This window comes from Erpetoichthys calabaricus, chromosome 1 (assembly GCF_900747795.2).
Source record: "Erpetoichthys calabaricus chromosome 1, fErpCal1.3, whole genome shotgun sequence".
NCBI lineage: Eukaryota > Metazoa > Chordata > Cladistia > Polypteriformes > Polypteridae > Erpetoichthys > Erpetoichthys calabaricus.
Window position 1 is genome coordinate 152,854,466 of NC_041394.2, and position 23,505 is coordinate 152,877,970.

At 39.1% G+C, this 23,505-nt stretch overlaps 1 protein-coding gene across 1 annotated transcript in view; it reads left to right on the plus strand.

Annotated features, from left to right (window-relative positions):
- The window catches only part of sars2 (seryl-tRNA synthetase 2, mitochondrial), a 68,870-nt gene that overhangs the window by 38,137 nt on the left and 7,228 nt on the right, over positions 1-23,505 (plus strand). The window contains exons 4-5 of the mRNA XM_028807587.2: positions 22,848-22,988; positions 23,235-23,289. Of these exons, the coding sequence (XP_028663420.1) occupies positions 22,848-22,988; positions 23,235-23,289 (196 nt within the window). The remainder of the gene's footprint in view (positions 1-22,847; positions 22,989-23,234; positions 23,290-23,505) is intronic.

A 23,505-nucleotide genomic window follows, 5' to 3' on the forward strand; every position in this document is an offset into this window, starting at 1 on the left:
AGAATGATTAGGGAAGGTGGTAGGGAATGAGAACGGCGCCCGTACGCATGTGCCGCATGGCTGCCCTGCTGCGCGCTGCCGAGAGTTGATTCTACAATAAAATAAAATAAAAATAAAAAGAGTAATAAAAATCATAACCCCGAAAGTGGATAGTAGACATCACGTAGTAAATGTGTACCAAATTTCAAGTCAATAGGTGATTTAAAATGCTGGACAGACAAACGAACAGCCATGGTAGCGTATTATAGAAGAAGATTTTACTGTTTTAATAATTTATATTTATATGCAATGTGCTTCTTATATATTACTTCATATTCTCATATGATAATGATGTTAATAATGTTGTTTATATTGATTTCTGTGTTATTGTAAAAGCTCTTTATTTGTTGAAAAATAAAATTGTCAATTAACAAACTTATTTTATAAATACTACATTTTATTTTTTTCCCTTGCACTCAGTGAGCGAAGCCACTAGGTAATCAGCTAGTAGTTTATAGTCTTCTCCTGGAATGCTTAATTAAGTTCCACAGGCTCTGGGATCATTCATCTATTCTGAATCTCTTCTGATCCTTCAAATTTCAAGGTCTCTTTAGTACATCCCACAGGTTTGCAATGGAGCTTAGGTCAGGAGACTTCGATGGCCGTAGCAAAATCTTGACTTTGTGGTCATTGAACCATTTTTATATTGATTTTGAGGTGTGGTATGGGTTATTGTCCTGCTGTAAGATCCAGCTATGGCCCAATGTAAGCTTTCTGGCAGAGGCAGTCAGGTTTTGACTTAATTTGTGCTGATACTTCGAGTTCATGATATAATGTATCCTCACAAGTTGCCCAGGGTCTTTGGCAGAAAAACAGGCCCACAAAATCAAAAATACACGACTATACATTACAATGAGGATGAAGTATTTTTCAGAATGCCTGTCATTCCCTCCATGCCAAACCCACCTCTGGTGTTTGTTGCTAAGAAATACTATTTTTGTATCATCTGATCATAGAGCTTGGTCTTGTTGAAATTTCCAGTAATGTTTAAGAAACTGTAGGTTCTTGAGTTTGTTGTTTGATGACAGCAGATGCTTTTGGGAATCTGTAGGCTCTTGAGTTTGTTGTTTGATGATTTGGTTTCTGTAGGTGGTGTCAGATTGTGGTTTTGGAGACTTTCTGAACCCAAGACCCAACTAATATCTACATTTCTCCAGCTGAAATCCTTGGCCATTCTTTTAACATCTCAAACTATCCTCCTCCTGGTCTATTCTTACAATCTGCAGTTGCTCTAAACTTATTAATTACTGCTGTTATAGTGTAAGTTGGCATTTTCAACTATATAGCTGTTTTCTTATAGCCATTTCATAATTTGTGTTGCTCAACAAATTTCTCAGGTCTTTTCCATTTTGATGCATGTTTAAGAGAATTTGGCCTGTGTGTAACCTCATACTTATACCACAGTGAAACAAGAAGTCATCGCTGACAATATAAGTATTCCTATTCACTCAATTATCTTAAAAATGTAAGATATAAATGGGAATATGCTTGTTAGAATTTGTTCATTTGACTTTATAGTGATGCCAATATTTTTGGCACATACTGTATTTTGATTAATTTGTTTTTCTTTTCTGTTATTTTATTTCAGTTAAAAGTTAAATTTTTGTTATTATTTGAGTGAAAGACCACCTGATTCGTCTTTTTCTTTTGGCTGCTCCCATTAGCTCCTCTTAGGCTTTCCTCTTTTCTTCTTACCTGGCAGTTCCAGCCTTAGCATCCTTTTCCCATTATATCCGGCATCTATCCTCGGCACATGTCCAGACCCAACGCAATCTCACCTCTCTCTCCACACCATCCAAACTGAGCTAACCCTCTAATGTACTAATTTCTAATCCTGTCCATCCTCGTCACACCCAATGTAAATCTTAACATCTTTAACTCTTCCACCTCCAGCTCTGTCTCCTGTTTTTTCGTAAGTGCCACCGTCTTCAACCCATTTAAAACAGCTGGTCTGATTACCGTCCTTTAGACGAGAGACGATCCCTGATGTAATCCTACCTCCACCTTGAATGCATCTGTCACTGCCACAACAGACCTCACCACTATCCCACTTCCCTTGTACATATCCTGTGCAACTCTTATTTCTGTCACTCCTGACTTCCTCTTACAATACTGCAACTCCTTCTGGCTTTCTCTGTGCTTCTCCTTCAACAACTTCAGAGCAAACATCACATCTGTAGTGCTCTTTCCTGGCATGAAACCATACTGCTGCTCGCTCATCATCACCTCCTTTCTTAGCCTAGCTTTCACTACTGTTTCCCACAGCTTCATGCTGTGGCTGATCAATGTTATCCCTCTGTGGTTACTACAGCTCTGCACATCTCCTTTATTCTTAAAATTCAGTACTAATACACTACTACTCCACTCCGCAGGCATTCTCTGACTTTTCAAGATTGCATTAAACAGTCTGGTTAAAAACTCCACTGCCATCTCTCCTAAACACATCCATGCTTCCATGGGTATGTTCTTTGGACCAACAGCCTTTTCCATTTTTCATCCTCTTCATAGCTGTCCTTACTTCCTCCTTGCTAATCCGTTGTACTTCCTGATTCACTATCTCCACATCATCCAACCTTCTCTCTCTCTCTCTCTCTCTCTAAATCATTCTCTTCATTTATCAGCCTCCCAAAGTACTATCCTTACTTGTGAGTATGTTTCCATCTTTATTCTTTATCACCCTAACCTGCTGCACATTTTTCCTTGCTCGGTCCTTCTGTGTAGCAAATCGGTACAGGTCCTTTTCTCCCTCCTTAATGTCCAACCTCTCATACAGCTCAGGATATGCCTTTTCTTTAGCCTTCACCACCTTTCTCTTCACTTTGTGCCTTATCTCCTTGTACTCTTGTCTACTTTCTGCATCTCTCAGACTATCCCACTTCTTCTTCCCCAACCTCTTCCTCTGTATACTCTGTTGTACTTCCCCATTCCACTACCAGGCTTTCTTTTCCTCTTTCCTCTGTCCAGATGTCACACCATTCCTGTCACCCTTTATACTAATGCTGTAGTTGCCCAGCTGTCTGGTAACTCTTCACTGCCACCCAGTGCCCATTTTACCTCCTACCTGAACTCAACCTTGCAGTCTTTGTTTTTAAACTTCCACCATTTGATCCTTGCCTCCTTGGCTTGGCCTCCCTCTCCTCCTCTTCTTGATCTCCAACATCATCCTGTAGACCGGCATCATATGCTGCCTATCTGCATCTGGACAACTGCTCCTTGTAGTGCCAAGACCTCGGCTGAAGTCTAGGGGAGAACGAGCTTTTTCAGTGACTTACTTCTGCACATCAGGTCTTCATCCTCAATCGAGGTTTTGAAAAGTCGGCTTAAGACCTACAGTGATCCCCTGCCTATCGTGGAAGTTACGTTCCTGACCCATCAGCAATAGGTGAAAATCCGCGATATAGAAAGACCATATAAATAACCCACTTTTTTTCTTTATAGTTTAAGCCTTAAAATACCCCTCCCACACAATTTAAACACATGTAAACTTATTAAAACACACTTTGTAAACACATGATATGTGGATGTCGGGCTAAGGATATGAGTAACATCTCTCTATTATAAAAAAAAACAATCTTGGCAAGGAGACCAAGGAGACAAGACGTGACGTGATCTTCTCTAAAGACAATTTGACATCCCGCGAGAGACATTTTAACATCACGCAAGACAAGGCAGTGAGACAGAAGGACAGCTGCTGTACAGGCTTTTAAATGATCGATGCAAAGCGTGACAAGCAGAACACACAGCTGGCCAGTATCAGCAGCAAGACACAGCTGAACCGATTGCATCTCTTTAGCGTGCGTTCAGACCCCCCCCCCCCCACTTCACAACGTGAGCAGCATTTTAAGTCTCCGCAAGAAAGAAATTTAACCACGCCTGGGGCAGGAAATAAAGGACAAATAATGTTTTTACAAAAGTTTTAAAGTAAAAATGAAAATAATGCATTTGTAACAATTCCCATGAAAATAACAATCTCTTTAAATTGTTTATCCAGTAAACCAAACCCGGGGGTGGGCGAGCGAAGCGAGCAGGGGACAGAGCCCCCTAGTAATAGTAATAATAATAATAAATCCGCTATGTAGCGGGAGCATGATAGGTGAACCGTGATATAGCGGGGGATCACTGTACTTGTTTTATTCTGTCTTTCATTGTGTATAAAGGGATTGTGGTGGATGTTACAATTGGTTGTTTTATTAATCTGCTTTTGCATGATTGTTTGCATTGTGTTTATTTTAATACTTTGTTGTACAGCACTTTGGCGCTACCTCTGTTGTTTTAAGTGTGCTTTTATAAATAAATAATCTAATGTACTCTTTCCCCTGCCATCACTTTGCAGTCTACAAACTCCTTTATACTGACACTTCTGCACAGAATGTAATCTACCTGTGTGCATCTTCCTCCACTCTTGTATGTCACCCTATGTTCCTCCCTCTTCTTAAAATAAGTATTCACCACAACCATGCTCATCCTTTTCACAAAATCCACTACCATCTGACCTTCTGCATTCCTCTCCTTGACACCATACCTACCCATCACCTCCTCATCTCCTCTATTTCCTTCACCAACATGTCCATTGAAAGCTGCTCCAATCCCCACTCTCTCCCTCTTGGGTACACTCTCCTCCACTTCATCCCACTCACTCCAGAAATCTTCCCTCTCATCTATTGCACACCCAACTTGCAGGGCATATACTCTATCACACCTTCAGTTTCCAGGTTCATAATCATTACTCTGACAGTCTTTTCACCACCAAAACGCTCTTGACATACTGTTCCTTCAGTATAACCACTACCACATTTCTCCTCCAATCCACACCATGATAGAACAATTTGAACCCACTCTCAGCCCACCTGGCCTTACTTCCCTTCTATTTAGTATCTTGCATGCACAAGATATCACCCTTCCTTCTCTCCATCATATCGGCTAACTCTCTTGTCTTACCAGTCCTACTGCCAACATTCAAATTTCCTACACTCACTTCCACTCTCTTTACCTTCCTCCTGCCTCTGGTCATGCCTTCCCCCTCTTTTTCTCCTTCTTTGGACAACAGTAGCTCAGCACCCTGTTGGCTAATGGTGCTGGTGGCAGCCATTGTTAACCTGGGCCTTGACTGATCCGGTATGGAAATCAGTATTGTTATCCGCATATTGATCTGGCAGAGTTTTACACCAGATGCCCATCCTTACGTAACCCTCCCCATTTATCCAGGCTTGGGACTGGCACAAAGAAACACACTGGTTTGTGCATCCCCTGAGTTAATGAGTAAGGACATTTTTTTTTTATTAGCCAAGGATGCCAGTAGTAGTTGAGGGAACTGTAATCCATAGAAGTAGACTGACAAATGAAGGTAGAAATGTTAAGAGTGCAAGCATTACTTAGATAAGTGTAATCTGTGTTATAGTGGTTAAGAGTGCTGCCTTACAGTTCCAGAGTACCGGGCTCAAATACCAGCATAGGCTTTTGCAGTGTGAAGGTTATACATTTTGTTCATAATTGGGGTGTTTTTTCCTTAGTGCAGTTCTGTTTTCTCCAACATCCCAAATTTGACACCCAGGCTGCTGCTTCACCACCTTAGGCCACAGGTTCAACACGCCCTTGACCCTCTGCAGTTTGCATATCAGGAGAAGGTGGGAGCGGAGGATGCCATCATCTATATGCTACACCGATCCCTCTCTCACTTGGACAGAGGCAGTGGTGCTGTAAGAATTATGTTTCTAGACTTCTCTAGCGCCTTCAACACAATCCAACCTCTGCTCCTTAGGGACAAGCTGACAGAGATGGGAGTAGATTCATACCTAGTGGCATGGATCGTGGACTATCTTAAAGACAGACCTCAGTATGTGCGTCTTGGGAACTGCACGTCTGACATTTGTGGTCAGCAACACAGGAGCGCCACAAGGGACTGTACTTTCTCCGGTCCTGTTCAGCCTATATACATCGGACTTCCAATACAACTCGGAGTCCTGCCATGTGCAAAAGTTCGCTGATGACACTGCTATCGTGGGCTGTATCAGGAATGGGCTGGAGGAGGAGTATAGGGACCTAATCGATGACTTTGTTAAATGGTGCGACTCAAACCACCTACACCTGAACACCAGCAAAACCAAGGAGTTGGTGGTGGATTTTAGGAGGCCCAGACCCCTCATAGACCCAGTGATCATCAAAGGTGACTGTGTGCAGATGGTGCAGACCTATAAATATCTGGGAGTGCAGCTGGATGATAAATTAGATTGGACTGCCAATACTGATGCGCTGTGCAAGAAAGGACAGAGCCGGTTATACTTCCTTAGAAGGCTGGCTTCCTTCAACATCTGCAATAAGATGCTGCAGATGTTCTATCAAACAGTTGTGGCGAGCGCCCTCTTCTACGCAGTGGTGTGCTGGGGAGGCAACATTAAGAGGAAAGACGCCTCACGCCTGGACAAACTGGTGAAGAAGGCAGGCTCTATTGTTGGCATGGAGCTGGACAGTTTAACATCTGTGGCAGAGCGAAGGGCGCTCAGCAAGCTCCTATCAATTATGGAGAATCCACTGCATCCACTAAATAGTATCATCTCCAGACAGAAGAGCAGCTTCAGCGACAGACTGCTGTCACTGTCCTGCTCCACAGACAGATTGAGGAGATCGTTCCTCCCCCAAATTATGCGACTCTTTAATTGCACCCGGGTGGGGGTAAACGTTAATATTTAACATTATACATAGTTATTGTCTGTTTTTTCACCTGCATTATTATCATTCTTTAATTTAATATTATTTATTGTATCAGTACGCTGCTGCTGAAGAATGTGAATTTCCCATTGGGATTAATAAAGTATCTATCTATCTATCTATCTGCCTGCCTGCCTGCCTGCCTGCCTGCCTGCCTGCCTGCCTGCCTGCCTGCCTGCCTGCCTGCCTGCCTGCCTGCTTGCTTTGACTTTCTGCTATGTAAATATAAAACGCAGTAGGTTAATGCCAAGGGAATGCAAATAGCAGTTGTTTAGCACAACATATGAAAACCCAAATGAGCAACCAGGTCTGATGCACAGTCCGTGTTCTTCTTCCACAGTGGGTGGAACTTGAACAGTGGATACTTTTTGAAAACTATATTAAGGAGTTTTTGCTTGAAGCCAGGGCTTGAATTATGGTAGGGGGTTGCAGGGATCACACCTGTTATTTCAAAATCTCAACAGGTTCACCTGCTGCATTTTTGCTGCATCACATAAACTGCTCCATATGGGTATTCCAGTTTTTCAAAAACCTCCAAAGTGCTGACATTCATTGGCTCCACTAAAAGCTAAAGTTAGAGGGAAATCTCGAATGTGTAATGAAACTGCATAATGATGGAGAATCACAGTTAATGGGACTGCTAAAACAGAATAGTTCATTGCTTAAAACAAATCACCAAAAGCTAAATGTGTGTTGTTCCTTTTGTTTATTAGTATACAAACTAAAATGTACCAAATGTAATGACTGCACAAACAGGATGTGGTCTCCAGTTAGGAGTAATTATTGCATTACGATCTAGTTCAGTGGCTAATTCTGGATTAGTACACAAGCACAAGTAATAGCAAAGTCTGAGGTGAAGCCGCTTGTAAAAAAAACAGAATATTGGCCTTTTTCCAGGAATTCTGAAATGATGAAATCAAACTTGTCAGTATAAGGGTAGCTTTTTCATATTGGAATGAATGTAAGCAAGGAGGAAAAGAGTTGGAAAATGAAAGTATCAAATATATTTCTGTTTACGTATGTACTATTATTAATTGGCTAATGTCTACTCTATATGCTGATGCATCTCACAACAGCAAATGTCATAAACAAGACAAGGTGTTTTTCTAACAAACCTGATTTTGAAAGTGTGGTTGTTAAAGCAACTTTTAAAAGTCTGTCTGAATGAAAATATCTAAAGTTATCTTTGTATTCACTAATTCATGTGGCAGTGGTGTTTTGTATTGAATGTTTAATATCTGCTTTAGTTGGTATTTTATTTTCCAGTTAATGGATAGAAAATGTAAGTGAATAAGTTTAGTCTGTGCACATAGGTGAGATAAATCAGGTAGTCTGGGATGATCATATCATTCTTTATTAATCCTACACTGTAATTTCCACCAACCACCTCTGCTACAAATTCAATTTGAACCCTGTTACACCTTCAGTCACTACACCAGTATAATAAATAGATTATTTATATATAGGTTCATTTGCATAGAATTTGATTTGGTGTAGCATATTCAAGTAAACATCAGTACAAGCATACAGCATAAAAGCAACTGTGACCATCATTCTCCATAACACCAACAATTTCATAAAAACACTTGTCAGATTATAAGACTTTAAAGGTCAAGATGTTTAGTTGCTCCATTTGACATCTTATGCATATGTTCTGCTGTAACATCTGGTAGTTCTAGTCTTGATTTATCAATGCCTTGTACCAGCCTGAATAAAAGTGAACAAGAGTATGACTAGGGTGTGGCTGGATGCCTTTATGAAACTGAGATTTGGTGATCATGATTTTAGTTTCTCATTAGTTTTGTTTCATATAGTTTTATCTTGTTTCAGATGAGATGGTGAAATACAAGCACCTGGCAGTGAACTGTTAACAGTAGTACATTCATGTTGGCATTGCATGATCACAGTGAGTGTTTGTTGTTCTGTATATTCTTGAGTCTCAAAAATTATTGGTTTTGGAGAGTTTACATTGCCTGTGTAAGTACTGACAAGTATAGCTGGACATGTCTTTTTAGTTTTAAAAATCCAGCCACCTTAAACTCACAATAGGCTACATGATTTGATTGATTGACCATATTCCGGTGTGAGAGTAGCTCACTCTTTAATGCTCTTGTGAGTTTGGGTGTATATGACTATGGACTGGTAGGTGGGTTACTGACCTGCTGGAATTGGCTCTTGCACCCTGACCCTTGTAAGAGATTGGGCTATTCCAGAAAGTGGAAGAATTGGTAATCATACAAATCATATTTTATACAACCTATAAGTGACTTTCTCAATTTATACACATCAGAAAGTAATCCAACATGGGAAAGCCAAATATAACGCCAAAATCCATCCTATACCTTAGTAGGTCATAGAACCATGTTTATCAGGAATAACTTGAAGTAACAATTTTTTGTATGCTTATCAGTATTTAAAATTGTATTGAAATATTTTTGGTCCACTCCTTGCAACCCTGCTGAATTTGATTGAAGTGTGAGTAGAGCTGGGCGGTATACCGGTTCATACCGAAAATTGTTTTTTATTTTTGTTATGATATGCATTTTTCTTATACCGCAACACCGGTTTAAATTGCCTAAACGACGTTCGGAACGTGGCGCAGCAGGAAACTGTTCAGGTGGGGACCTTTTTCACTGCTACACCGCTAAACACAGAGGTGTTGCATGGGGGCTCTTTTTCACTGCTACACCACTAAATAGGTGCGGTAGTGTAGATAGATAGATAGATACTTTATTAATCCCAAAGGGAAATTCACATTGCGGTAGGTATTGCGCGGTGAAAATGGACAGAGAACATTCCGAAACTGAAGCTGTAGCTGACGATGAAGTTGAACATGATGACACCGAAGAACTTTTGCAGAGAAAAAGGAGTTACGTCCATTGCCTGGAGATGCTTTGTTTTTAAAAGGTCAGATGTGGACCATTATGTTCAAATGTGTAAATACTGTTTCTATACTACTGGATAATACTGCAAGCCAAGTTGTACTTGTTTTATTTGTTTTCAATAGCCTACAGTGTAATGTACCTGGGTACTGTGTAATAGTGTGACGCCATGTTGACTTTATTCTCGACATTTCCACTTTAATCTCGACGCTTATGACGAGATTAAAGTCGACATGTTGACTTTATTCTCGTACTTTGTCATTAAAGTAGAACATCATAAACTAAACTTCATCGTAAAATGAATATTTAATTTACTAGATTTTCTCAAACCCCATCATAAGTTATATAGCACATTAAATGCTTTGTGTTAAGTGTTCCCCAAGCTTCTTAAACTGGCTTCCTCTGCACTAAGAGGAGGTACCGGCAGCGATCGCCGCACATAATACATTCACTTCATGATATTCCTACTCTCTGAACATTTAGAATGCTAAGATAAATACTGGATATAATTTTCATGGTGAAATGCATTAAAGTATGTATTAATCATGTGGGGGCACGGCGGCGTGGAGGTTGCACTGCTGCCTCGCAGCAAGTTTGTCTCGGGTGTACCCTGCCTTGCATTTGCATATTTTTCTGGTGGGTTTACTCGGCGTGCTTCAGTTTCCTTTCAAAATCATGTAGGAAGTGGGGTTTTGTTATGCTATATTGACCCTGCTAGTGTATGTTTTGCTCGTATTCATCCTGCGATGTGCTGGCGACTCGTTCAGGAATGGGCACAACCCTGAATGGATGGCATAATTAGACATGTATAACGAAGATATTTTTAAAGTTCTGAACACTCCGTGGGCTAAGTTTATAACTAGTTTTAATTTCACAAAGACATTTATCATGTGGCGATTGGTTATGTGGAGAAAGAAAAAGGAAGGATATGAATTGGGGTTTTGGTACGTCAGATAGAGACAGCATGTGTGCAATAAAGAAAGCCCGCTCAGAAGAACATCCATTGAATTCTGTGTTCGTGTCTCCGACCACCAGATCACAAACCCAACATTTACACAATAATTAAGTTAAACCTGTGCGATACCCATTCATACATCCAGTTTTTTGGAGCCTCGTCACACCTGTCATAAAGTTCTCTACACTGAACATACACCTGGGGACCCCTTACTGCGAGGGAGCAGTACTACCGCCTCACTACTGTGCATGTTTAATAACTGCTTTAATGCATTTCACCATGAAAATTATATCAAGTATTTATCTTAGCATTCTAAATTTTCAGAGAGCAGGACTATCATACAGTGAATGTATTCTGTGTGGATATCGCTGTCTCCTCTTAGTGTGGATGAAGTCAGTTTAAGAAGCGTAGTGATTAACAACTGGGTCAGGGAACACTTAACACAAAGCATTTAATGTGCTACATAATTTATGACGGGGTTTGAGAAAATCTAGTAAATTAAACAATGATTTTAGGATGAAGTTTAGTTTACGACATTGTACTTTAATTATAAAGTAAACTATAAGAATAAAGTGTAAATGTCGACGTTAATCTCGACATATAGTTTTTTTTTTTCTTTCCTGTGTCTGTATTTTTTTTTTCTTCACCGTGGCCCTAATACGATTCCGTAGGGCTATACCACAAATAGCATTATAAATGCAAGTTGCAGTTTTATTATTTATGCATATAGCTTAGCTTGAAGCAAGGTCCATATTAATGCAGTTTGCCTAAATGATGGTTCAGTTGGCAAAGATGTCATCACCAAGATTGCACTTGTTTTATTTTATTTTAATTTAGTGAATACTGTGTAATGCACCTGGGCCTGAAGCCTTGAAGTAATAGTGCAACTATCAGTAATAATACAATTATTTATTTTATTGTTATTATTTATTAGTTTAAATATTATGCAGTTTAATGATGGTAAAGTTGTTGAAAAAGTCACTTTAACGTGTCAGTGGACAGAGATTGTTAACATTAACAGAAAGTGTAGTTGTTTTACAAAAAATATTTACTATTTATTCCTTTTCTAAGACCTGTTCAGTGCAATACAACTTTTGACAAGCACTTCCGGATATTTTACTAAGTCTAAATGCCTCTTTGGATGGTTGAAAATATGTTGTCAAAAAAGTTTTTGCAAAATTTGTTCAATAAAAAGATTCTATATTTTAACTGCATCTGTCATGCAGTGTGATACCTTCTCTTCATTAGAGCCACCTCCTTGAAAACTTGTCACTTTATGGGGCAATGCAAACCTGTATTAAGTAGTTGCAGTGGAAAATGTGGTTAACATCCACTCATGCATGGGGAAAAAATACCGTCAAATACCGTGAAACCCTTTAGAAAAATACCGTGATATAGAATTTTGGTCATACCGCCCACCCCTAAGTGTGAGGGCATTTGTTTATGCACAAGATCATAAGATAGAGTAGAAAAGACATCGTGCAGTTTTTCAAGCTCACTAAGTCTCTTAAGGTCACAACACATCACCTCTGTGTTGCTGAGGTAAAGACTTTGATTAGACCATTCCAAAACATTTTTTTCTATATTTTAATGACATAGGATCTTTGTTCTATTGCATGATACAGTTTTGGCCAAGCTTTAGCTCTCAGATAGATGGTGTATCACAGGGGTGCCCAACTCCAGTCCTGGATGGCCGCAGTGGCTGCAGGTTTTCATTCTAACTCTTTTTTAATTAGTGACCTGTTTTTGCTGCTAATTAACTTCTTTTGAATTCATTTTATTTGACTTGCTCTTAAAGACTCAGGCCCCTTAATTGTTTCTTTTTCCTTAATTAGCAGCCAAACAATAATGAGATACAAAATGAGCCAAAACAGGACCAGCAAACTGTGACCATCATACAATATCTGAAAATAAAGAAAGGTGAAGGTCTCAGGAATGCTGATCTGCTCTTAGAAAAGAGAAAATCCACAATTTTGGAAATGTCTGCTATTGCACAATGAGAGCAGCAACAAGCCTTGGAATTAAAGAATAGGTTTAATTAACAGCAAGACTCGGCGCCTCATTAAGCAACTGGTTGGAGTGAAATTAGTTGGAGTCTGAGGCCCTGACTGAGTTGGTCTTTTGTTGGCTCCTTCACTTCACATTTCACTTCTGTTTGCGTGCCATTTAAGGAAAGAAATGAAGCACTTCAGAGGAACGATGAAGACATTCAGGGAAACATTTTTTAAAAACCAAATCAATTAAAATTAATTCAAAAGAAGTTAATTAGCAGCAAAAACAGATCACTAATTAAGAAAAGGGTTAGAATGAAAACCTGTAACCACTGTGGCCCTTGAGGACTGGAGTTGGGCACCCCTAGTGTATCAGTTATCCTGTACCATACTCTGGTGTAAAGAGGAGTTTATGGTTGACTCAGTGTTTACAAGGTGTCAGTAAGTTTCAGCCATGAACTAGCCCTAAATCACCCTCCTCCATCATTGTGCTTGATAATGGATATGACATTCTGTTTTTTTGCAATGTTTGGTCATTTTGCACAATGCTAAAAATTAAACACAACTATACTTTGTTTTCTTCTGTCCAGAGGATATTGTTTCAGAGGTTTTGTGGTTTGTTTACATACCACTTTGCAAACCCATGTACAAATAACCAAATTTAGAAGTATATGCGTGTTTGCTCACAATCATGCTGGGAGATCTTCATGTTTTCTCTCCCTTGTCTGGCCAACTAAAGAGCAATGCAAAATATTTAATTTTGCTGCTTTTTTGTGGCATATAGTAAGATCACACTCACGTTCTTGCTAAAATGTATGTAGAAATAATGATAAGCTGTCATCTCTTTTTCTCTGTGACATTGGCCTAGCTGGACCTAAAATAAACAAGAATGCATTGGAAATAAACATGTATTCAAGCAAAAATATATATTTTTTCCTTTCATAAAAGATAAACATTCTTCAGTGTAGAAGGGGGCATTGGAAAAAATTCGAGCTTTTAATTTTACATCTGAGACACTTGGATTGTGCATATGGCCACAGTTGTTACTGTCTGTTTTGCTGCATTTTGCAATATACTTCTCAATTCACACTGAGACCGAACAGATGCATTGACTGATACTAATGAGTATTTCAGCATTTTAATGTGCATGGATGTTTTTAGATATTAAACTACTATGAGGACTTCTCTTTGTCATCATTGTTTTCCCATTCTCCTTTGGGTTTCATAGATTTTTCTCTAGGTACTTTACCTTAGTTTTGCATCCAACGTACACATGGTTTAAGTTCATTAGTGTCATGCCATGGACAAGTATCCAATCCATTATCCAACCCGCAATTTCCTAACTACAGTGTCACAGGGGTCTGCTGGAGCCAATCCCAGCCAACACAGGGCGCGAGGCAGGAAACAAACCCCGGGCAGGGCACACACACCAAGCACACACTAGGGACAATTTAAAATCGCCAATGTACCTAACCTGCATGTCTTTGGACTGTGGGAGGAAAACAAGTATCCCATCTAGAGTATATTTTTTTCCTGTCTTACACTTGCTGCTTTTAAGTATTCTCTAATGCACTGTAACCCCGTATTGTAGTAAATGGGGTTTGTACAATTAATTGCTTACATTAAAGTTTTTAGTAGACTTGCGTTGTATTCACTACTAAATACAAAAAATGCTAATTCGTTGTTGTTTTTTTTTTGGCGATTTTTGGAGCAAATACTTGAAGCATATGGAGTAATAATGGCAAGCGTGACATTTGTTTGTTCAAAGAGTATGAGAGGGATGCCAAATACTAATGTAGTAAAATACACTTTAATGTCTGCAATGTAGTTGTTCTGGAAAAAAAAGCTGAAATTCTGTTACTTTAGAAAAATGTTGAATATGAGCTGAAGGGCAATACTGTAGCGAGGGTGACGCATTCAGAAGAAATTCTAGGATTTGCTCCAAATTACTAAGTACTGAGCAAAATGGTTAATGCAAGCTTTTACTGTATATAATCATTTTAGAAGTGACTGTAATGGAGAGTTGGAAAATACAGACATATAATAATTTCGTAAATTTATATATTTTGAAATGAGAAAAGTGAGATCAAAGTTGCAAGAATAAATTACTGTGTATTTGGTAATGAATGTAGTTAGGAATCTGAACCAAGATATTTGTGGAAATGGAATGTAAGGTAAAGAATTAGTGGGTGAAAAGATGGAGGAAGTGGGGGTGAATGCAATGAGAATAGCTGGATTCATCCCAAAATCCTAAAGAATTGGATAGGAATGTTTTGGATGGTAAAGCAAAAATGTAATACAATAGTTGTTATTCTGTGGGGCAAACCTTAGAGGAATAATGCATAGCTTCCAGTCATACTGGCAGGCTCTTGTATGTGCAAGAGTTGACAACCAATGAGCTCTTAGCCAGAAGTACAACTTTTACAATGCCTACAAACAAAGAAAACCCTGATCAAAGCTACAAGAAAAGAAGAGCAGAACATGCCAATAGTGACCTCCAGGAGGAAAACAATTGTTTGGGACAATGGAAACAAAGAAAAAACCAAAAGAGTCAGCATAGATATATATTTGACATCTCATTTTTGTACTACCACGACAAAATAAAGAAGAAATAAAGATAAACATCTATTGGCTGCCAAAATATGTTAACCTTCCAATCCGTTCACTGCACAGTAGAAAATTTGAAAGTGTGCTTAGAAGTCTTGAGGGACTCATGTTATCCATCATTCCTGTGCAGTTCCTGATCATATAATTGGACATCCTCAAGGCAGCTACATTCAGATGCCCTGCATATAAACTTCCAGTGCTTTCACCCAAATTTTCATCTACTGATTCTCTCTAAAATAATGTTTTACCCAGAGGGAGCACATTTTTTGTTGGCTGCTGTTGTCATGGCTGTTCTTACAGGGTAGTACAGGTGTTTAGGTGTGACGGGGCTTTATTGAGAGGAAACAAAAATGGAGTTTCTTCTGAACCATAAAATCCACCCTCTCCTAGCCTTGTGATGAAAATGTTGAGAGAAGAATGAAAAGACAATGCCGAGTCAAAAATAAATTTGTTAGAAAATCAAAAAAAGAAAGTGATGAAAGAAATCCAGATCTCAATGTCACTGGTCACTTGTCTTCCCAGAAGCTAAGTGTTCGACGCTCATTTTTAATGTTGGAGGTGGATGACCCATTAATGTGTAAAGCACTCAGTGAGCACCATATTGAAAAAGTTGCATCTTGGCACAAAGAGGGTCAGTTCCTATCCGGAGATGTGATACTTCTTTGTCAGTAGCAGTTGTGTTCAAATGGAAGATCTTCCTCTGTATAGAAGATGGAGGAACGAAAGTTAGGAAACATCAAAAGTAGATAGGAGGACAGTTCCAAAGTAAGTATCAAGTGCCTTTTATAGACGAGAGATAGCAGTAAGGTGTATCACCAGCTCCACAACAAAATGTTTATAGGGCACAAGATATAGGTAATGCACAAATCTGAACTGAATATACTTATGATTAATTTTTGTCTTTAAAGATTTTTTTATTCTGATCCACAATAGAGTTTTAGACGGGGAGGATGGCAGGTTAAACTGCCAAATTAAGTGTAGAGATATGTTTACAGGCTGCTTTATGCCAAGCAGCATACAGGAGGGAAGAGTGGTAAATAAAGAAACTTCATATGTCTTAGTAACTGATCCCAGTGGGGGCAAATTAAGAACATGAGATAGAAAATATTTTTGTGGAAGAGTAGAGTGTGGCTGTGCCAGTTCAGATTGGTATCCAAGTATCTTTTAACTCAGCACCATGCATAGAGGATAAAAAAGTAAAAGAGGACCAAAACTAGGAAGGTGATAATTACACTTGCATGAAGCGTAGATCAGAAATGGAGTAGGGGTGTAAGCAATTTCAGCTAGAAGCCATGAAGTTGTAGTGACCGTTTTGCTAACTCAGCTTCAACTTGCAGGGAGTACACCCAATGCTACAATTCTAAATCTGGTAAAGACACCCCATCTGATCTGTCTCAGATTAGGGTGGAGTGTTTTACTGGGTTTTTTTTGACATTTGTTTGAAAATGATAGAGAAGGAATCTGAGCTCTGCTTGATATTTAGCAGGGGGAAAAGAGGATGGATACTGTGGACAAAGTCGAAATCTTTAGTAAATGTATTAATAACAAGCAGAAAGATGAGAAGAAAGGAGTACAATGAGGATAGAGAGAGGTTTAGAATCCTTAAAATACAGTAAGATGGTGATAGTAGTGGTAGACAATAATATCATGTATCCATATTACTAAACGAGAATGGTAAACTGGATATGGACGCAGGGACCTGCCCGTGGACGCAAAAGACATAGTGCGCAAGTGCCACACAAAGCCCCCCCCCAGAGTGAAACGGGAGAGACTATGCACGTGCGCAGGCGCCACACAAAGCCCCCCCCGCACCAGAGCAAAACGGGAGAGACTACGAACCGTCAGAGTAGGAAACAAAGTAAAACGTCATAAAGAGGTTAAAGAACAGGGACAAACACATGGAGAGCAGGTTACAGAGCAAAGCCACCCTGCCCACAGTAAAACGAGAGAGACTACGAACTGTCTGACATGCCGCAAGCAGGATAAAGTGAGGTCAGAAATAAAACACAGAGTAGGAAACAAAGTAAAACTTTATAAAGGGATTAAAGAACGGGGACAAACCCGAGATGGTACGGACACGCGTCTGAAACCGCGGAAGCAAAACTGTCTCGGCTCCAAAACCAAACAGCTCAACAACTAACACAGCTTCAACACCGAGCCCGCGTGGACAGATGTAATAAACGTGGACGCCTACAACGCGCGTCTCAAACTGCGTAGGCAAAGCAGGCACGGATTCAACACGACACACCTCGAGTGACCGAGATACAAACACACGCCTGCCTGGATATAATTAATGAACGCAGGCGCCTACAACGCGCGTCTGAAATGCCGCAGACCAGGCAGGTACTGCTCCAAAAAGAAAGAGCTCAACTAAACGAAATACGAAGTGAAACGGGAAACACTACAGAGTCCGCAGTACTCCACAATGCACCGCATAATAGTTCGGAAAGAGCTTCGTAGTAACAGTGGGGAGACCCAGAGTGACAAGGGCGAACGCTCCGTATTAAACATACGTCATCCTCACACGCATAGGTGAATCACATTACAGTGATGCATTGTTAACAGTACGATAAACATCACAGTATCGCAAACAAATGAAAATTATTACTCGAAAAAGGGAAAATATATTCACCACGGACCAGGTATCATTGAAACAAAAGCAGAATAAAGCGAGATCAGAAATGAAAGACAGAGTAGAAAGCAAAGTAAAACGTCATAAACAGGTTAAACGAGGGGGCCAAACACATGGACAGCAGGTTACAGATAATGAAGACCGGAATTCAAAAGCTTCAAAAACAAAAGCTCGACTGACCGAGATACAAACTGAAACGGGAAACACTACGGGGTCCGCAGTAGTCCACAATGCACCGCATAATAGTACAGACAGAGCTCCGTATTAACAGTGGGGGGCCCCAGAGTGACACGGGCGAACGCTCCGTATTAAACGTGCGTCATCCTCACACGTGGCTGCCCAGCGGACACGGGTTCAAAACGCCGGGGGTAGGTGAGCGAAGCGAGCAGGGGGCGGAGCCCCCTTGTATCTATTCTAATATACTTTAATGTACTTGTCAGTGGGCTGGATGAAGTAAGACTGAGCTACTGATACAGGCTATTTAACCTTCTTGACTTTGTGTGTCTAGGGCTGAGAATTCTGTGTTATTATATGTAATCTCGAGTCTGGCTCAGGGTGAGTTTAATGATCTGCTTTATTTGGTATGCCAAAATAACTCTCTGGACAGTATTCTGCTGCAACCTAGTAGATATAATTCATGCTGCAAAAAATCTTGGAATATTTCTATACCATTTTTATTCTTTGGTAACTCATCAATGTTCATGGTGGGGCAAAGCATTCAACTAAAAACGTAACCAAAAATCTGTGCAAGTCAGCAGAGGATTGGGCAATTTAGAGACAGGTGTAGTATAGAATTTGGGTGGCAGGTGCACCTGTTCCTTTCCACATTTATCAGGCAAGTTCTGGGAAGAATGTGGATGTCACAGACTGGAGTTTTGGAGCACAGTAGAAATGGGAAAGCTGGCATCAGATTGGGCAGCACAGTGGAAAGTGTATAACACATTTTAGCCTGGATTTGTCCTGGGTCTGGTACTGGATAGGCCAAGATATGCATTGGCACTATGATGAGGACCACAAGAGCATGTAGAATGACCAGATAGATAGATATGAAAGGCACTATATAATCAATAGATGTGAAAGGCACGATATAATAAATTAGTGCTGCTTCAGTTTGTCCCCCCAAAAACTGTGTCACCACCCAAATTTTTTTCACCAGCCACCACTAAAACTGAGCCATTGTTCAAATTGAGCAATAATGATGATTATGTGAATTGGTCAAACATTGACACAGATTGTGAAACTGATGCATATGGCTTTGTACGAACAAAATGATGTGATATGCATGGTGACTTCCATCGTAAAAAGACAAAATGATTGTGATCAAGTGCAAGGACAAGAGAAATATTTGCCCCCTAAGTACTGTTCATAATGCAGCAACTGCTAATGTTCTTGTCAGGAGAAAGGTGAAATGCATACGAATCAGGCATTCTACCATCTCAAGAAACAGAAGAATACAGTATTATAAGAAAATGTGTAAAGAAACACTCTTGTTCTATCCTGATTACAATATTGGGCAGTGCGTTGGTGACTGTTTGAAAACATATCACACTAAGGATGTGTACCAAGTCTGCATTAGTACAGCACTACACAACTACACAAAAACAAATTTCAATCAAATTTCAATTTACACGTGCCTTTCTTTCTGTATTGATGTTGATGTTTTGGTATTTACATGTTATCACGTGCAACAGATACATTTTTTTGAACAAATGTGTTGTTTTTAGCTCATTTTTCCAGGGTTAAATATAACTCTAATGAGGCTACAGGGAGATGTGCAAATATAAACCCTATTACATATTAAGACATGGCTTTGTAAGAAATAAGCAAATTAAGGTTGGGGGGGAATGACCAAGAAAAAAAATAGACGTCATTGGCGTGCAGAGATTTTTTGGGGATGGGTGGCATCTTTTACATTATTGGGGTGATTTGATCAAATTTATGAAGGGCAATAGTAAGAGGCTAAAAAAGGAAGGTTAAAAAGTAAAGAGAATAAAGAACAGCCTTGTCTGTCACCTTTGTAAATACAAAATGGTAGGGAGATATCAGAGTTGTTGAAGGAGTGGAATGAAGAGTCTTGATCATATTAATTAATTCTTCCCAAATTGCACCAGGCCCAATTGATACAGTCACAAAACCTTCTCTACATCAAGTGAATGACAACATTAATATTGATGAGGCAGTAAATGTTGTCAGCATTAAGAACTGGAAAGTCAATGTTTTCCCATTACAAACTTTGAGATGGATTTAAATTTGTTTTTGTTTATTTCTAAGTGTAACATACTACTATTTTGGACTTTCAGCCGGTATTTAACTGGACACTTAGAAGAAATGAATGGTAATAACGGAACAACTCACACGAGGGCCCATGATTTGCATCACACTGACTTGCATTGTTAGTACTTTGTTTGAGATTATGGATTTGAACTGTGAACATGTTGGTTTAGTGCTTTAGGTTATGAATTATCTGATGACAACTTACTGTTTTGCACATCTCAATTTAATTCTGCCTTAGTGTTTTGCTTCGGTTGATTTATTGTAATCTTGTTAACAACGTCTGGCAATTGTTGTTTGACTATAACAGTTACAACCCTCTGTTTTTTGATAACAATCTACATTCTGTTTAGAAACCGGTTTATTCTAGGTTCTGTGTGAAAAACTATGTACATTGCTACAGTTTTAATGCTTTAAGTTAAATTTTGGCGTGAAAAGGATTTCCTAAAACAGTTGTCTTAAATCATTATGTAAAGTGATAAATAAGTCTAGTTTCCTTTCCATGTGTTTTAGGTGCTCTCACTTCCAAAAAAAGATATACAGTCGTGTGTCGAAGTAAAGCTCAATTTGAGACCAGCCATTTGGTTACATGTCAGTCACAAATGAGGGTCTGTTGTGGTTCACTGGTATGCACACTTTAACTGCCAGAGCAGTTAGACCGGTCTTCATGTCTCAGCAGCCACACACTGGGTCTATGTAAGACTGTGTTTCTCAGTCACTGGGTTGTGGGTTGCCATCATTTGTTTGCCAATGGATCGCCTAAGCGAGTGTTTCTCAACCACTGGATTGCTGTCGTTGTTTTGCGAATGGGTCATAGTGGGTTACAAGTGGCTCGTCTAAGCTATCAGCAGCACTGAGCTATATGTTTTCCCATTTCTGAGTGAGCTTGTTTTTCACCAAGGTGGACCCCCGATCGTACCAGTGTCACCAAGGGTGCAGTTTGAAATTGCTGCTAGTGGGTCGTCAATGAATTTAAAAATGGTAAAACTCAGTCACAGGACCATAAAGGTTGAGAAACACTGGTAAGGAAGTATCCAAAGGAATTAGCCATGTGGAGTGGCGCCAATCAAAACAAACCTTAAAGGGCCCTCCAAGAATCAGAAAACATAAGAGAAATAAATAATAATGAGGAAAGATGTATTACAGCAGCTGGTTTTGGCAATTTCTAGAACATTACCCTGTTTTCATATGGCCCTCAGCCAGCTGTAAATTGGTGCACGACTTTATAAAATATGAAGTAGAACAAAATAAGAAAATGGTTAAAAATAATGCAGACCCAAGTTTCATGGTGAGGAAAAATTAGTAGTGGGATATGTAAAACCTCTTGATATTCTAACAATCATGAGTATATTTAGAAGAAGACTAGCAGTGAAATTGCCAGTGCCACGGGGACATAAGTTTAAGGCCAGACATACTGCTAACAGCCTTGCCAAGAGTTTAACTCTTGACATGTTAGCATGGAACTTAAGGCAAAGTAGCTGTGTTACAGGCTGAGAAGCTAACTGACTGCCATATGAGGCTCACGGAAAAAATGGGTATGTATGATGATGATGTGGATGATAATGAAGATGCACAGTACATCACTGCTAAGTCAGCCATTCTCATGCACCTGGCCTCCCGAATATTTTGGTCATATACTCCAAGTTGTTAGTCAATGTAGGATTTGACATGTATTTTAAGAGTACTACCAGAGTATTTTAGAAACCGTGGTGTATCCAGAGCTGCTGTTTTTGGCTACTGGCTTGACAGTTAAAAGGCCATGCACAAGACTGAGGGTCGAGCACATCAATATAATTCTATTCCTAAACAAAAATGCATAAAATCATTTTTAGTAATGTAACGAGACAGTCTTTGACATAGTTTCACATAAAAAACACATTAATTTACATGTAATGCTTAAAAGCTTAATAGGTTTATCCTTGCATTATATTATGCTACTAGGCATGGTGTTGCCTTTTAATGGTTAATGCTTATAAATTGATCAAAGGGGGTTTGAAATTGATTAGGAAAGACAGGACTATTGACCAACAAATGAGAGAGATGGGGAGAGATATTGTTGTTAAAAAGCCTGCATTTCGCACATTTTGAACATAACAACTTGATTAACAAATATATTGATTATGTGACAGGAGAAGTATTTTTTATGTGACAGGAGAAATATTTTTTTTTTCCATCAGCAGTCATTTTTTACATTATTTGCCATTGTACAATACTAGTCACTATTGCCTTCTTTTATATCATAAACTTCTTTCTCTCTATTCTGCATGAAAACATGAGATAAAACGTTTTTTGGTCACAACTGCAAAGTGCATAGAGTAAGTAACATCTAAAAAATATAATTTTTGAGTTATGTATTTCTTTAAGAATGTTCATTAACTGGTAGACTCCCTGAATTGAATGGCCTTTCACAATAAGCATTAGAAATGTAATTTATATGAAGTGCTGTCCCTTGTATAGCTAGAATGATTTTTTAAACATTATCTATACATATGTCTATAAGATAGTTGTGATTTGGACATGATCTAAAATTAATGGAATATAATCCATAATAGTTGAGTATCTCACTTATCATTGCAAAGTGATATTTGAACTTAAACCTGTACATGGTGAATTGGGCAAAAATCACAGATGGTCTGATGCCAAGATATTGAGCTCCAAGAAATAATTAACTTTGTTTCTACTTGGCCCTTTAATGACTGAAAAATCAATCTTGCAATTAAAGCACATATTTAAAAAAAAAACACTTAAGTTTTATTTATTTCCAGCTTCCTGAATACCAACAGCTGCTTATGGATGGTAGGAAAGTCCGCCAGCAACTGAATGAGTTATACCCTCAAGAGAGTGAACTGGACCAGCGGTTTTACCTAAAAGCTTTGAAATTGCCTAACTCTACACATCCTGATGTGGTAAGCACACGCCACGTGCTCCAATAAGCACTGTGTTTTAATGATCCTTAAAATAGTAATTAACCCTGTTTTACACTTTAACTGTGTGACTCCAGTTCTTCCAAAAATAAGACAAAAAAAAAAAACAAAACATAATTGGATACTGTAGTATTGTAGACCTAGCATATCATCTCACTTGAGTTATTGTTTGCTACAGATGAATTAGCTGTAAGGAACTGTACAGTGATGGCCGTGTCTCTGTTTCAGCCAGTTGGAGATGAGAGCCAAGCACGGGTTCTGGAATTGGTTGGGCAAAAGCCAGGTAAAGGACCAAGTGGAATGTTTACTGTTTAAACTTATTGCAGTACCGTACTAGATACAGATGCAGTTTAGAAAGTTCCAAAAACAGAAGAATTGTATTAGATTGTTGGTCTAATCATAATTCTGCTTATAAATAACTAGTGTAATTTAATTTTTCAAGAAGTCTTTTTAAATGTTTTAAATGGACCATTGATTTAAAACAGCGTACATGCTTGTA